Source organism: Anthonomus grandis, chromosome 16 (assembly GCF_022605725.1).
Source record: "Anthonomus grandis grandis chromosome 16, icAntGran1.3, whole genome shotgun sequence".
NCBI lineage: Eukaryota > Metazoa > Arthropoda > Insecta > Coleoptera > Curculionidae > Anthonomus > Anthonomus grandis.
In genome coordinates, this window is record NC_065561.1 from 16,568,995 (window position 1) to 16,586,893 (window position 17,899).

At 33.7% G+C, this 17,899-nt stretch overlaps 1 protein-coding gene across 1 annotated transcript in view; it reads right to left on the reverse strand.

Annotated features, from left to right (window-relative positions):
- Window positions 1-17,899, reverse strand: part of LOC126745834 (E3 ubiquitin-protein ligase MIB1) — a 760,932-nt gene that overhangs the window by 14,371 nt on the left and 728,662 nt on the right. Inside the window, exon 10 of the mRNA XM_050453854.1 lies at window positions 3,412-3,631. Coding sequence (XP_050309811.1) covers window positions 3,412-3,631 — 220 coding nt within the window. The remainder of the gene's footprint in view (window positions 1-3,411; window positions 3,632-17,899) is intronic.

Consider the following 17,899-nt stretch of genomic DNA (forward strand, 5'->3'; position numbering starts at 1 on the left):
AATTTACTTTGGAAGCTTTTATTATCGCTGTTGTTCTAAGATCTGGTATCCATATAAAGCGTCCATATGTCCAACTTAATAATTTAGATAAACGCACTCGTTAGGCAAAATACCAAAGAATTCGACGACGCACGACATCTCTGGAGATACATGGAGACATATTTGATAACAGGTAGGTAAAAAAGATCACAGATGAAGATCCAATATGAATCTATAGACATATGAAGGCATGTCAAATGGAAACTTTGAATTCAAAGAATACCGAAGTTTGCCCTAGATTAATATATTCTCTTCATAACGTCGTTTTACAAATAGATTTTATATCACACCACCAATATTTTAACGGGAAGGTTAACGAATCTTCCGGGTTAACGGTTTACCCCCCGCCGCTAGGAGGCCAGTTCAATTCGGAATATTGGCGCGACTTTTAAATCGACATAAATAGTAGTAAATAAATACAGTGTAAATAAATATTTCTAGTAATCGTAACTGACTGTGTTTAGTGTGTACATGTAAAATAAATCAATTGACTGGTTTTGTGGAACGGGTAAAAACGCTACGAGAAGTTCTTTAATTGACGCTATTTTTGTATCTAATGCTTCGGCTGTTATGAAATCTAGAGTTTTGCCTCCAAATTTGTTCTGAGCTAAATCTTTCTAAGTTATACTGTTGTTTGCAAGAGCTCAAGCTCCTATAAATAAGGATCTTACGGTACACTTATACAATTTGGGAGTGTAGTATCATTTATCACGTAACCAAAGGCAGTGTTATCTTTGAGCAAAAAAATTAACATATCTTCTTACGTTTCTGAAGGTTAAATGGATCAGTTAACTTCATTTATAAACCCTATCAAGATCTGCTTGCAGCTGCATGCATTCATGACGAAACAAGACGGAAAACAATAGAAACTTACTGGCAACACTTATAAAATTAAAGACAAAAATGGACCAAGATTGCTCTCCTAAGGAGTCACTACTTGAGGTAATGTAGGTAGCTGATCTGAATCTATTAAAGTCCACAAATTGAGGTCTATCTAATAAGTACGAGTTTATAAAGTATTTTGGAAATAATTTCCTCGTCCAACTTATCAAAACCTTAGCAAAATTCGTGTATATTACATCAAGTTGACAATTGCTATATGGCTCATATGCATTTCGCAAAAATGATGCAGGCAGGTCAAAGGCTTTAGTAAAGTTAGACAAAATGGAGATTGAGCGATAGTTCTTCACCTGACTTAAAGACAAGGCAAATTAAAGCATTATATAACGCTGAATCATTTTCAAACCGCAAGCTTAGAAAGGAATTATGCGAATCTCTTGTACTAAGCAATTTTCATTATTGATTGATTGAATTTTGATTATGATTCTTATATGGATCAAGAGAGTAAATCCCGAATACAGAGGGTTGAGGAGTCTTATTTTCAGAACACATTACACTTTCATATAAAGAACTAAAATGGCTTCATTTCTGAATATAAAAGCCTTCTATTCAGGAATGAAATTCATAATAGGGTTCTACGAAATGGCTCCAAGTTGTCCATGTCTTTACAATATTTCTGCTGAAGAATTTCTTATAACTGTAACATTCTATTTTATTTATTTACTGAAATGTTCTCGTAATTTAGCTTATTTGCTAAGGCACCTGTCAGTCTTTCAATCAAGCCTCTATCTCTGATAGCAAGGAAATCATGATCTTTTTTAAATCACCTGAAATATAAAAATGGGCCAACAAGAAGAACTTTTTATTTTTCTGAAATATTGATTATCAAAAAATTTTTTATTGATGCATAAAAATCACTTTATTAATTGAGGCATGCTTGACTTAAGTTTTTATAACTAAACTAAAGTAAACAGTAAAGAAATAATGAAGTTAAAATATCACCTAACATAATTATAAATTCCCAAGATAAATTAGGATTTTTCTCAAAAACTATTTACTTTCAAAAAAAAAAATATTGATGCATAAAATTTAGTTTGTTGATTAGGGCATGCGCTAGGCTTTGAATCACGTCTCTATCTCCAATAGCAACAAAATTATGACCTCTTTATTAATTTATAGTTTTTTATTTGACTGTTAATTAGGTATGGTAGATAAAATAATGTAACCAGACTGTAAACACCGAAAAATCAGCTGATTCTCCGTCATTCCGGAATGACACAAGTGGTACACAGCACGACATCTCGTAGATTAAACGGGAATCTTCCGGAACGGCGATCTGCCGAGTATATAAGGAGCCGCATCGCCGAGAGTAATCAATTGTTAGTTCAATGAAGTTAAAGTCCCGTGATCGTGATTTCGTAATAAAGTGTGTAAATTTATTTAAGATGCTATTTACATTTAGTTTCTTATTTTCACCTATAATGTTCATTTTGTTTGAGGGCCTTATTATTGTAAATCCCTGTACTTCTCTTGAACCCTGTATTCTCTTGAAATTATTGGTATCCATCGTCAAAAACAATGTACAACATTTTTAAACATTTCTAAAATGTTTCCATTCCTGATATGAATCAGTTTTAATTAGTTTTATTGTTTACTTTGGAAACAATTAAATGACAGTCAACGCGAGTCAGTTTTTAACGTTGTCAATAAAAGTGTTTTTCTGACATAAAAGAGTATTCCTGGAGTAAGTGTGGTCCAGAGAGGAGTGTGTTCCTAAATTTCGTTACAATATTGTTAAGAAAAGCCATTTATTATTACTATAGCATTCCTGGTCTATGCATGGAATATGCGATGCTATGAACCAAACCAGATAGAATATAATTTTTTTCCTATTACTAGTTTTCCACTGATGCAGTTCCTGGAGAACCACCTTGTATAGCATACTCTCTATGAGTGGAAATTTGCTGGATAATCGGCAATATTGATCGAACATATGGAATATGGTAATGTTAAAATAATATACCCGCTGCGTTTCGAAATCTATGAAAATATTACCTGGATATTATGAAGTTTCGATATAGTTTGTGTTATTTGGACTGATCCAAATTAGTTTAAATTTCGAATTATTTTTTTTGCTTCCATTAATCCATAAATAAACACTTACACTATATTAAAAAATAAAATCCTGACCGATTCTATAAAGCAGCAAATCAGTGCGCTTGCAATATTAAAATAGCAAAAATAGAAAGTTATCGCTCGTGTATTCGGCATGTTCCGAAATTTTTTCTCATGATAGTTTATGCCGTAATTCCACGAAATAAAAACAAATCTGGCCACGGTTTATCATTACGAAAGCTTTGCCAGACTCTGCGATATTTTAGATTCCAGACGCAGTGTAATTACTTTTTTTTATTTAACCACTATACATGCAATATTGTTTATTACTGTGCAAATTTTAAAAAAATTAGAGGAACCAGATTACCTGAATTAAAATTAACCTGAAATATAAGTCAATAAAAATAATGAACTCACCCTCACGATTTGCGTATGCTGCCTTTCTACAGCCAAATGTAAAGCGGTTTGTAGATTGATATTCTGCACATCCATATCCGCTTTGCCTTGTAGCACAAGTTGTTCCGCTACTTCTACGTGGTTATTAAGGGATGCCAGATGAAGGGCGGTATAGCCATCGTCCTTTTTCTCGTCCACCATCCAAGGTCTGGGCAGTTTGGAGAGCAGAATCTTCATAGCGCTAGAAAGAGATAAAAGAGTCACTTTAATAACCATGCCAACAACAGCTGATCTTTCCAATGTGTTATTTGCATATTGAAATACTCGCTCTAATTTAGGAAACCCTGATACATATTCTAAATAAAAAGTCGACCTTTTTCTGTATTTCATATTCATCCAGTTTTTTTTTAACCCGAACAGACAAAAAAAAACAAGAGGGTGTAATAAACGACAAAATATATTCAGGTCATTGGCATGCTTTACAGAGCCAACGGGCGCCCTCAATAAAATGCCAAGAAAAGGGCCAATAAAAATGCGTGAGTTGCGGATTTATATGCGGACGCTTTTCTGTCCTCTCCGGCCAAATGTCAGGGTGTTTGACAGCGTCGACGAAAATAGTCCCCCATGCGTTTTGTTTTTTCGATTTCTCATTCCTTTCGAATATATTTCGGGTTATAAACAGTGACGGGGTCTGTCATCATCTACATTTGATTTAGGAAATATATTCGAGGGATAACTCGACTATGTATAAGCTATTTAGAAATATATAGTATATGCCTCCGCAGGTTGCCCGACAGGACAAGCGCTTGACAACCCTATATTCGATAATACATTTCCATAACCATGATAATTATAGTTCCCAAGATCCCACGACAAGACTTATTGCATAACAGATTTCCTGCAACTAGCTCAACATGAGCTTCCCACTGTAACTGTGTGTTCAAAATTTCCCCAAGAAACCTTGATAAAGTCTGAGACGCAGCATTACAGTTATTGTGGAACGCAGCGTAAATTGAGTTTCGTCCTTATTTAGCAGCAGTCTTGGTCATGGTTTTCTCGATTGCCTACTTCCTGTATGTAGTGAGTAAAGGTGGAGTAGGTAAAACGCTATTATTCTTTTTTAACGTCGTTGGCCTATATAACATTATTTACTATAGAATTGACAGTAGATAGTCGTTGTTCTGAGCTATAAGTCGCATTCAGTTAACGTATCAGTAATTTCTAATCCGGTCGGCAACTACAGAAAGGAAAAGTACCGAGTGTAAAGTACCTATGAGCATTTAAATATTCTAGATTTATATCAAACAATTCAATTTATTTAATTAATTCCTATCAAACATTACTACCCTTCTTTGGTTAGACCGGTATATCCCTGAAGAGTAAGACAGTAAAATCATCAACTAAGAAGGAAAACTTTACATTCTGATTACTGGCTGGTCACATATTGATTTATATTATGAATAACATTGGTCCTGTTGGACCTTGTGAATAGATCCAATGTTGATCCTAATTTGAATTAATAAAATCAATATACAGTACTATTTACCCGAATCGCTGATTATTTTACTGTCCCGTTTCTCGGGACTATACCGGTATGACCAACGAAGGTTTTGGGTGCGGAAATGAATTTATTAACTTGCAATAACAAGTCATAAGTTAAAGAGAAAACGATAGTGTTAGTTCATGCCAGCATACGATGCTGCCTGATCTAAATTCTTAAGGAAAAAACTACCGAATTATAATTCCCTGATTAAAAAATCCCGAGCCTTTTTATGTAAAATAATTAAACTACTTAAAGTAGATACGTCGTAGAAGAGGGTGGATGTCGATATACTAAGTACACGAAATTCTAGATTAAACCTATACTATTTCATCTTTTAATATATTTTTAAAAAGGATTTAAATGGTTGGTAGAATTTTAATTTTTTACAGTATTTCTCAATAGAGTTCACGTGAAAACCTGTATAAAGAAATAAAAAAAATATTTATAATTCGCTTGTATACACTACTGGCAAACTAAGGTCTCACGTGCAAAGTAGCGTTTTTCTAAATCTCGGTAGTTCGGAACTCAAGAAAGAGTTTTGTCAAGAGTCTATATGGAGTTCTAGATGTACTGATAAGTACAGAGGGATTTTTCTGTTGAGTATAGACTACTAACAAAAACTCTTTATTTTTACTTTCGACACGTGTTTCGCTAACGATGTTCGTGAGCATCTTCAGGAGAAGATTAAAACTGAGTTTTAACTTTTTTTAACGCAATTCAATTAAAGGTGGCTAATACAAATATAATGGCGAAATAGTCTTTTCCTCAGAGAGTAATAAGAAAGCTGGTTGTTGCTAGAGTGTAAATTTTTCACATTTGTCAATGCTGCTCATATGAAAAACTCAGGTAAATTATTAACAAAGTTTGCTGGAATTAGCTTGTATACACTCATTGTAAACTAATAATTTATCAACTAGTGATCGGAATGTGCAAGTGGGTACTGAAGGTGTTAACTGAGTGTCAAAAAATTAACTAAAGTTTTGCAGAGGCAAATCAATGGTACTAACGTAAAAAATCACTGATTTTCTCAATTTTTCAAAGGCAAAACAGTGCTGCTAATAGGGGAATATATTCCGTGTCTCTTAAAGTATTTAGAAGTACGTATTTAAAGGACAGATAACCTCACCAATTTCGAAATATTTTTGAATTTCCCGCTCATTCAAATCAACACTACCAACCTAGAAATATCGTTAGTTTTAAAGGCAAACACACTGCCAACCTGAAAAATTAGCAAAAGCAAATTAATAGTGCTAATGCAAAAAAAAAATCAATTTTCCCTGTTTTTTAAGGGTAAAACAATACTGCCAACAGGAGGAAATATTCCGTAACTCTGACTGTTTAAAGTAAAAAAATCAAAAATCCCCTGAATGTCCGAGTCTATGAGGATCATGGCCGTTTAATACCAAAACTGCCAACATTTTGAATCTACCATTAGTTTTTAAAAGACAGACAACCTCACCAATTTCGAATTTTTTTTGAATTTCCCGCTCATTCAAATCAACACTGCCAACCTATAAATATCATTAGTTTTAAACTTAGAACATTGAAAGGCCTTTCAATGTTCTAAGGTTTTAAAGGCAAACACACTGCCAACCTGAAAAATTAGCAAAAGCAAATCAATGGTGCTAATACAAAAAAAAAACAATTTTACCTGTTCTTTAAGGGTAAAACAATACTGCCAACAGGAGGAAATATTCCACAGCACTGACAGTTTAAAGTAAAAAAATCAAAAATACCCTGAATGTCCGAATCTTTGAAGATCATGACCGTTTAATACCAAATCAGTACTGCCAACATAAAAATTATTTGAATCTACTATTAGTTTTTAAAAGACAGATAACCCCACCAATTTCGAAATATTTTTGAATTTCCCGCTCATTCAAATCAACACTACCAACTTAGAAATATCATTAGTTTTAAAGGCAAACACACTGCCAACCTGAAAAATTAGCAAAAGCAAATCAATGGTGCTAATGCAAAAAAAAACAATTTATCCGTAACTCCGACTATTTAAAGTAAAAAAATCAAAAATCCCCTGAATGTTTGAGTCTCTGAACATCATGACCGTTTAATACCAAATCAGTACTGCCAACATAAAAATTATTTGAATCTACTATTAGTTTTTAAAAGACAGACAACCTCACCAATTTCAAAATATTTTTGAATTTCCCGCTCATTCAAATCAAGACTACCAACCTAGAAATATCATTAGTTTTAAAGGCAAACACACTGCCAACCTGAAAAATTAGCAAAAGCAAATTAATGGTGCTAATGCAAAAAAAAACAATTTTTCCGTAACTCCGACTATTTAAAGGAAACAAATCAAAAATCCCCTGAATGTTCGAGTCTCTGAACATCATGACCGTTTAATACCAAATCAGTAGTGCTAACATAAAAATTATTTGAATCTACTATTAGTATTTAAAAGACAGACAACCCCACCAATTTCAAAATATTTTTAAATTTCCCGCTCATTCAAATCAGCACTACCAACTTAGAAATATCATTAGTTTTAAAGGCAAACACACTGCCAACCTGAAAAATTAGCAAAAGTAAATCAATGGTGCTAATGCAAAAAAAAACAATTTATCCGTAACTCCGATTGTTTAAAGTAAAAAAAATCAAAAATCCCCTGAATGTTCGAGTCTCTGAACATCATGACCGTTTAATAACAAATCAGTACTGCCAACATAAAAATTATTTGAATCTACTATTAGTATTTAAAATACAGACAATCCCACCAATTTCGAAATATTTTTGAATTTCCCGCTCATTCAAATCAACACTACCAACCTAGAAATATCATTAGTTTTAAAGGCAAACACCTGAAAAATTAGCAAAAGCAAATCAATGGTGCTAATGCAAAAAAAAACAATTTTTCCGTAACTCCGACTGTTTACAGGAAAAAAATAAAAAATCCCCTGAATGTTTGAGTCTCTGAACATCATGACCGTTTAATACCAAATCAGTACTGCCAACATAAAAATTATGTGAATCTACTATAAGTATTTAAAAGACAGACAACCCCACCAATTTCCAAATATTTTTAAATTTCCCGCTCATTCAAATCAAGACTACCAACCTAGAAATATCATTAGTTTTAAAGGCACTGCCAACCTAAAAAATTAAATTAAAAAGCAAATCAATAGCGCTTACGTTCAAGGATAAAACAATACTGCCAACAAAAAAAAACCTTTTATTTACAATAAGTATTTTAATGAATTTTGCGCTCATTCAAATCAATACTACCAACCTGTTATCATGAGTTTTAAAGAAAAACCAACAATGTCCGACTAAAAACAAAACCTGGACTGCCAATCTAAAAAATTAGCAAAAGCGAATCAATGGTGCCAACCTAAAAAGAACCTAATTTGCACCAACTGTCAAGGGCAAGTCAATAATGCCAACACAAAAACAGTTTGAATTTGCAAGGGTGTAAAGGTGGAACTTCCGACCCAAAAATACTCAGCATTTTCGAAACTTAAATGTCTGATTGCCGACTTAAGAATACCGAAAATTCCCCAGCTTTTTAACGATAAAACACTACTGCCAACCTAAAAATACTTTCGACAAACCTCGTAATCGGTACTGCCTAATTTAAGATTTACCATTCTTATTAAATTAATTAGTAGTAGTTTTATTAATTATTATTAAGTTAATTAATAGTGCTACTATAGCGGTTAGCACCCGTAGCGCTATTAATGTGGACAATTTTAGCTTAAGAGGAAATTACCAGTGGCTAGACATTTGGGATGAAATTGTTGAAAAATACAATAATACAGTACACTCTACTATAGAAGAGTAAAATTTGGAAAAAAACAATTTAAGTAATAGATCCAATGTTCTAATTCAACTTAATAATCAAATGTACAGTTACTCACTTTGCCGATTATTTTACTGTCTCGTTTCTCGTGAATATACCGGTATGGACAACGAATACGTGCGGTAATCAATGTATTAACTTACAATAACAGTTCAACGTTATAAGTTAAAAAGAAAACGATCAAAAAAGAAAAAAACGATACGATGGTGAGCTTTTAATAACATTTACTACTAGAATGACTGACCAATGACGCTTGCGGAGTATTTGTGAAGAAAACTTAATTGGAAAATGGTGCATAGAGATTCAAAACTATCAAAAATACCATTGTGTCATCACGACAAAAAATTACAGTGACATTACTGCCTAGAATAAGTAACTATATTTATTCTAGGCAATTGGGGTCGATTTTTTACTTTAAGGGAGAGAAACGACTGCCTGGAATAAATGAATAATTTCCTTCAGTTCGTCTATACATTTAAATATAGAAACACAAGTGAGGAAACTAATTGCCAAGGAGTTCTTATGCATTAGTAGCAAAGTCACCATATGGAAACCAAATTACTACCAATCAACATGGTTTTTAGGCAAGCCTATCACGATTACCTGTTTAAAGATTTTGCTAAAGATTTGCAAATTGATACTATACGTACAGACTTCTCGAAAGCATTTGACAAGGTTCTACTACTAGCCAAGATTTAGGCATTTGCGTTCAGAAAATTGTTTGTTAAGAGATTACTTCCTTGGTAGACATTACAATCCATTCGAATTAAACTAAATAAGTTAGTAGGATGATACATCTAAAAATCTCATATTAACACATGAGGCTGTCATGTGGATTCTGGGGGAATACAATTGAGGTTGCAATCTAAGGAAATATCCAGAAATTATCTGTCTGGATTATATTACTCCAAGTAATTGGGATTGACAAACAATTACAAAGAAAATTAACTTTTTATGAACAAAAAGCATTACGCCATCTAAGAAACTAATGTCAAAACATCTTAGCACCACATTCACCTACAAATTTGAATATGGTACTATTTTTCTTAATAGAATTGCTTTCCCTTAGATGTCGTCAAGCAAAAACTCTTATGAAATAAAAGAGATACAAGATAAAGCCATGGATGGACATAACCATTTGGTGGTGCTTACTTTTAAACGATATTAAATTCCACCATTTACTGTCACGTATTTGTTAGGAAAACTTTGTTGAAAAAATGGTCATCGCATTATTCTTCCAATACCAAAGAAGGATTCAAGAGTCTCAGACAACCTTTGATCTTTTCATGTGACATGTTTTACGTCAATACCCAAATCACAATCATCTATTTTTAAGGTGAAATTCACACTGAAATTACATCATAGACTAATGATGATCTTGATTTTGCTCTATTTGTGATTCACCATTAAAGTTACGGCAATAGTCGCCGTCACTGTAACGGCCAGGCCTATAACGAGGAAAGTCCATTGCCCCCCTCGTAATATTCGCACGCGGCATAACTTTTAGGCCCAAAAACACGCGGTGAATTTAGTCTTGACAACTACCGAGATGACTTGAAGTCATTACCACCATGCCATTCTTGTCTGACTCATGTGTTGCTAAAATAGAAATAGCGCCGTAGCCAGATTGGGTTACCTTACTTACTCAACTCAACAGAATATTATAAAAAATGTTTTAAGAAGTTTTGAGGCATCACGCTAAATAGTTAATTAGAATTTATGCACTAATTAATTTGATTTGAACAATATTGATTATTTGAGTTATTTCGTAATAAACTTCGGCCTGCAGCAGTTCCGAACTATTGCCAAGTACATAAAACTTTAATCGGTAACTAGAGAAACCGATTAATTTTTTTTCCTTTAATACGAGTCATGTAAATATAATACTACTGTCGAATGCGATATATTTTTAACTCCGGATACTTTAAAAATAATCTTGGGGGATTACGCCATATAATTTTCGAATATACAAAATCTTGGGCCACTTCAAATATTTCTACTCTATTTCGGGATTTGATTTGATAAAGAACAGTCGAATGTTTGGTTAGTTTTAAATCTGGAAATGCATATAGTGCTTTATTAAGAAAAAAAACGTGCAGTCACTAGATCTTAGTAACTTTAATAACTTCCTTGTTTATTTACGTTATATAGGACTATTTTCTACTAGAGTTTTCTTTTTTTGATGGTTACTTCATAAGTAGGTACTCCACAGAAGAAGAAGAGGAAGAAGAAGAGCAAGAAGAAAACGGAGAAGGAGAAGATTCACGTCAATTTCAACTTTACATTTAACCACGAATGGAATTAATTTTTTATTGTTTATTCATAATAATAATTCCAATAGTAATGTAGACCAAATATAAAATCTGTAAATAAATATATTAATAAATAGAATACAATTTTTATCAAAAAGCGCACCATTTTTTAGTTAAACCTATCACCTTCTAAAAGACCTGGACTATCCTGACATCTTTTCCGGCAACAGGTTTTCTCTATTTGTCATTTGGTGATTGTGCAGTTCACCATGAAAGTTCTAGTCCAGGATATAGAGGGAATTAAGTGTAAGTATTCCCAAACTACTTACTCTCTTTCTCTGGAGTTAAAGAAATGCTAAGCACAGAAAACATGATCCCAGATCACCACAGCATATGATATTTGCGCATGAAGAGTTGCAGAATTTATTTCTTGAGACTGCTTTAGATACACGACTGCCTGCCAGAAGATGAAGGAGATAAAGATTTTTGTTAAGTTTTGAGGCCATGCATTCAATATGCAGATCCCATTGTGCTTTTGGATCCATAATTACACCAAGAAGCTTAGTCTTGGATATCTCAGTCTTATAAGGAATAAACTCTTTTCTGCCACCTCTTGCACTTATCAAGGGAAGCAGTATTTCAGTAGCCCAGACTGTAGTGTCACCGTCAAAAAGTGTGTAATTTACATCAGGATCCATACGTGGCAAATCATTTATATAAATTTAAAATAATATTGGACTGAGCTGGAGGACACCAATTCCTATTTTCTGCCCTATGGACATTACACTGAACTCTTTGGTAGCTGTTTGTTTGTATGATTCTAAAAATGTAGCACTGCTATGATAAAAGTTGTAAAATTGAAGTTTGCCTAACAGGTGGTCGATACAGTCGAAGGTCACAGAACAAGATCATATCCTAGCACCGGTCAAACACACCTTAAGATCTGATAGAAGACATTTTTCCAAAACTCCTTCTTTAATAGGGTAACTACTAAAGACGTGCAACCTAAAAAAGGTTTTTCTCTAATACACACATTTATTATTTTTGATAAAAGAATAACAATCGAATGATAAAACATTTAAATCAGGCATGTTTAGGACAATAGTATTTGCAGCATTAAAAAAATAGTCACTGAATTCATCTCAAGTAAGGTTATGTGATTCATTATTGCTATGATAGCATTATTTTCAGCAACTTATTGACGTATGATTATCAAGAATGATAGTGTAGTAGTCAGTTCATTCAAGAACTTCAATCAGTAGGATCTACTCTACTAGATCTAATTATTTTAAGCAAAGTAATAGTGCCTTGTCGTAAGTATTCACTTAAAATTCAATAATTTAATTTCGATAAACATTTTTGATAATAAATATCTGCTCTCTTACGTTAATATTTGCATCTTTGGAAAGCAGTTCTGACCTATAGAACTTATTTTACCGATCTTAACAGCCGCGACTATAACAGCTGTTCTCCGACATTCGAGAATTATCCACCCCAAGGTGCAAGAAGGAGAGAGAGAGCAAGAGGCAAGCACACCTATCTCTGGACAAACATGACGAATTAGTCTACCTAATATATAAGGAGCCCTCGCCGATAGAAGGCAAGTTAAAGTCTTAATATTGCCGCGACTTTTAAATTCAAATAAATAGTAGGAAACAAATACAGCGTAAAACACTGTGTGCACCTAAACAATTTGGTCAAATAAATGATTCGGGAATTCTTGAATATAACTTCTTGCCAACAAGGTGTGTTTAGATATATTTGTATACTGAGGTGAAGTTTCTCAATATTAATTTGAGGAGACAAAACTATACTATCCTTTATTGGTGAAGTTTATGCTAAGTAGTATAGTTTGTTCAGAGTATCATAAAGAAACGACTATTGCTGTGCAAGGCTCTCTTTGAAGTATTAGAGTAAATCAGTTCATCTCGCGTCTCATTTTGGAGTTGGAGTAAACGGAAAGAAACAAGCTGAGCATTTTTACTACAGTTGGACATAATTCTTAAGTATTGCTAGCTCTTCATGTAAAAAAGCAAAACAAGCGGAAGACTTTGTCGAGTCATCCGGTAAACCGGCCGATTGCCACTATTGCTATCGAACTTCAACTGAATGTCTACTATGACTAGAAAAATGGCAAGCAGAGCCAATACTACCAATAGAATGAAGCAAACGGACTTTATAACAGTGGTAAAACAGGTTTTACTCCAAATTCAGTAGAAGGCTTAAGACCATTCGATAAGAACAAATTCAGCTAAAAAGAATAATTTTTGGATCCATTTAAACTACTATCCTGCAAACTACCAAAGTCGAATTACCTTCTGTACTTCTTCCACTTCCCAGAACTTCTACAAAGCATTAACTTATACCAGGCAACAGAGAAGAGACTAAGTAGCCATACGTGAAGAACTCGAAACTGTTTTACCAATGAATATAAATCAAAAACAGTGTTTATTTCCACTGACTCTTTACATCCACCACTAAACTAAGCATAACCTCCTGTAAAATATAGGCAAACAAGGAAGTACCATAAACGTGACTGGATGTGAATAGGAGGACAGTGACTGGATGTGCGCAAGATTCTACAACTTTCTGGAGTTTTTCAATCGAAAATTTAGGTGAGTTTATCACAAAGAGGAACCTTGGTAAATACACTTCTTGCACAACTAGAGCAAGACACCTTATAGGGAGCAAGTCCAAGACGTTTAACACCATTTTGTGAGATGAAGTGAAGCTGCGAGCCAGAATCAAGTAATATTCTAACTTTCTAAAATGGTCCTTATATATCTATAGGAGCTGTAAAGAGTAATACATTACTAGAGCTATTAATGCTACTTGCTACTAGATGCGAACAATTGGTAGACAGGGAGTTCACTTAAGCGCTAGATGGTTGATCACTGTAGATGAAAGTAGTTGATGAGAGTGCGAGTGGTGTATTACTGATGCTTAATAAGACAGAACTCATATATGACATCATCGATGTACATAGTGATCATGTACGTGTTCTGTAAATTCGTTGGCATAGGAATAAAACCGCAGTCAAAAACCATAGATGCAGAGTTTTGCAAGAATTATTGCTGAGATAGACAAATGAAGCAGAGAGTAGTGGAATGGTTCTTAGAAGCATGATAAAAAGAAGACAATATTTTGTTATACTCGAACAAAAAATCAAGAAGAGATCTTTGTGAGAGCCTTTAGATAATAAGAGCAATTAAACCCTTGCTAATGGTAATGTCATTAGAAATGAGATTCAGTTCATAGACTTGGACAGAGGGAAGCATCATTCGACGAATCAGTTCGTGTACTAGCAAATAATGTTTTGCATATGTATAGACAGCTAAAGCCTGATCAGATTCGAGGAGTATCATGGTTGCTTATTCTACTGTTAAAGCTCTATGAACTTGATCAATATTACGATGCAGAATTAGTGGGAGAAAAGACTGCGGCATTTTTGCACGGTTTATTCCAAGACTCGATCCTGAGGCAAATATTTTAGGTGAAAGCATGGAGTAGCACTATCATCTGGGACTATAGGGGTATAATCAGGGACTATGCAACTTTTAGATCCATGAAAAGCTATCAAGTCAAACAAAGTTGTGACTACAATGCTTTCTCTAAATGCTAATTCAGCGATTTTTCAGTTCAGTCTTGAAGTTTGCGATTTTTTAATGAGGCAGTTCTATAGCTCCTGTAAAGGTTTTCAAATTGCTCCTGAAAAGGGTTTCGGAAGGACTATCTTCAGAGTCCTGTAAAAATTTATTAGTACCAAATGCATTATTATCCTAACAAGCGAAGAGATAACTACCAGCTCCCAATCAGATCCTCCTGGTATAAGTTTTTCAATTCTTTGTCTCATCATATTAGGGAACTTGACTTGCTTTGACAAGCTTTTACATTCGGTTGGTTATCCATATCCATATCTTTAAAAATCGTTAAAGGTTTGATAGGTTACTTTATTAGTAGTGTCAATAGTATCATATCCCTTCCGCAACCACACTGATTATCAACTGACTTAACTGGACCGCTAAATAATTGCTATCTGTAGAGTTCTCTGCATGACTATCAATGTCTAGTATCACATTTTTCCAAAACCTTCAAATAGGATCAGAACTTACTGGATAAAAAATGTTTGTAATTTCAGCGATCAGGTAAATGAATAATCTACCCTCATTGTCTTCATTTGCAAACACCCGACACTAGAACTCCTATTAATTAATTCCAAGGAAAATATTATAGAGTGATATAAAAAAAACTGGCCTCCTATTAACAAACCCGTCCCTGTAAACTTAATCATTCAAATGTTTATGCCGTCGACTTTGACAGTACCGTATAGTACTTAAAGCTTACGCGACATTCGTTCACGTCTGTGTGTCATCAATAGGCTGCTTCTTAAGTAGGAGAAGCCCGACTTTAGATGCATCGTCGTTAATCGGCCGATTTGAAACAAAAATGCGACGAACCGAACCCTTGACCTTTTTTGTTAATGAACCCACTCGAAATTAAATAGGCGGTTGTGTAGAGCTCGTTAAATGTAACATGCGCTGTTACAGTTTATTAGTAGGTTACAATGTATTTTTTTTTAAATATTGGGGATAATCATTTTAAGAGTGGAAATCCCAGGTTGATATCTCAACATTTTTTGGTTAAAAACCCTTGGACCTTAAATATCATTTTTAGAACATTAAATTTCAAATCCAATGCAACTGGTTTCATTGAGCTACTTACAGTAGTTTTTAAGTAAATCGAATTTGCATCCCAGGAAGTCTCTCAGAAGTCAAATGACGCCAAGGATGATTTTTTTGAACATAGGATTATTTGTATTTTCTGTTTAAGCTAATAATAATAAAATGAAGTGCCGCTCATCTAATCCGATCTTTCTAAGGATCTCTATCAGTTTTCCATGCTGGACTTTGTCAAATGCTTTTTGATAATCCACATCGCAGTCCATATCACATCTCTGAAATTGCACGTGTGCACAAAAGTACAGACGAAGGCTGTTTTTCCTGGCAAAAACCGATCTAGCCTAGCCTGACGGAAACACCTAGAATTCTGAGCCTTCCTGAGCTAAAACCCAAAATTCTGGGTCTTTCCAGGCTAAAACCGCAGCACCTATTACATTATTAATCAAGAAACTATGAGCACTGTATTATTTAATCAAAGGTGAATTCATGAGTCGTTTAGGATAATCCTTCTGTTCCAATTACACTCACAATTATTGCCGATATTCCTATAAAGATTTATTACCATCATTAGAACTGTAATACAGACAGATTAAATACAGACGATGATACAAGTACCAAGGGACAAATAGGATAAAACGATCGAAATATAAATAAACCTGGTTATCTGATCTATGCAGTAAATTTTGAAAGCTATATAACCTTCGTAGTTTTATAGATTTATTGATAGAATTTTTTTTTATATAAGACGACGTCTATTCTTAGAAGCAGTTGACATACAAAATTTCTTCTCTTCTACTTCTTTAAGAGCACCAAAAACCTGGAACAAATTATGGATTTCTTACAGGGAGTTGAGCCTAAAGTTTCTTCTCTTCTTCCTCTTCTTCTTTTAATGACTGAACGTCAAACGCCTATTAAAAATTATTGATTTCTTACAGACAGTTGAACCACCCGCTTCTTTTCTTGCTCTTCTTCCTTCTAATGATATCGTCAAATGCTTGGAAGAAATTATTGATTTCTCACAGGTAGGTGGGTCAAACGTTTCTTCTTTTTGCTCTTTTTCAAGGACTTGTTTTACAAGTACCAGGGGACAAATATGATAATATTATTTAATATAAAACGACGCCTTCTTAGAGGTATTTGGGCACACAATTTTTTCTCTTCTTCTTCTTCTTCTTCTTCTTCTTTAAGGATATTAAATGCCTCGAAGAAATTCTTTATTTCTTATAGGCAGTTGTGCCTAAAGTTTCTTCTCTACTTCTTGTTTTTCTTCCTCTTCTTCTTCTAATGATTTATAAATCTTTTCTCAACATCAAACGCCTATTAAAATTTATTAATTTTTTTCAGGCAGTTGAACTGAACGCTTCTTTTTTTGCTCTTCTTCTTCTTTCTAATGTCGTCAAATGCCTGGAAGAAATTATTGATTTCTCACAGGCAGTTGAGCCAAACGTTTCTTCTTCCTTTTCAAGGACATGTTTTACAAGTACCAAGGGACAAATAGGATGAAACGTTCGAAATATAACTAAACCTGGTTGTCTGATCCTATGCAGTAAACTTTGAAAGCTTTATAACTGTCGTGGTTTTATAGATACTTACAAACTTCTTTTAATATAAAACGACGCCTTCTTACAGGCATTTGAGCACAACATTTCTTCTCTTCTTCTTCAAAAACATTAAATGCCTGGAAGAAATTATTGATATCTTATAGATAGATAGAGTCTAAAGTTTCTTCCCTTCTTTTTTTTCCTCTTCTTCTTTTAAATAAGTCAAACACATGTAAAAAATTATTGAGTTTTTACAGGCAGTTGAATTGAACGCTTCTTTTCTTGCTCTTCTTCTTCTTCTTTCTAATGACGTCAAATGCCTGGAAGAAATTATTGATTTTTTATAGGTAGTTGAGTCTAAAGTTTCTTCTCTTCTTCTTCTTTTTTTTTCAAAGACATGTTTTAGAAGTACCAGCGACAAATATGATAAAACGATCGAAATATAACTAAATCTGGTTGTCTGATCCTATGCAGTAAATTTTAAAAGCTTTATAACTTTTTAACTATAATTTTTTTAAAACAATGTCTTGTTACAGGCAGTTAAGTACAACAATTCTTCTCTTCTCATTCTTCAAGGACATTAGCAAGTGCCTGGAAGAAACTATTGATTTTTTACAGGTAGTTGAGCCTAAAGTTTCTTCTCTTTTTCGTTTCTTTTCCCCGTTTTCTTT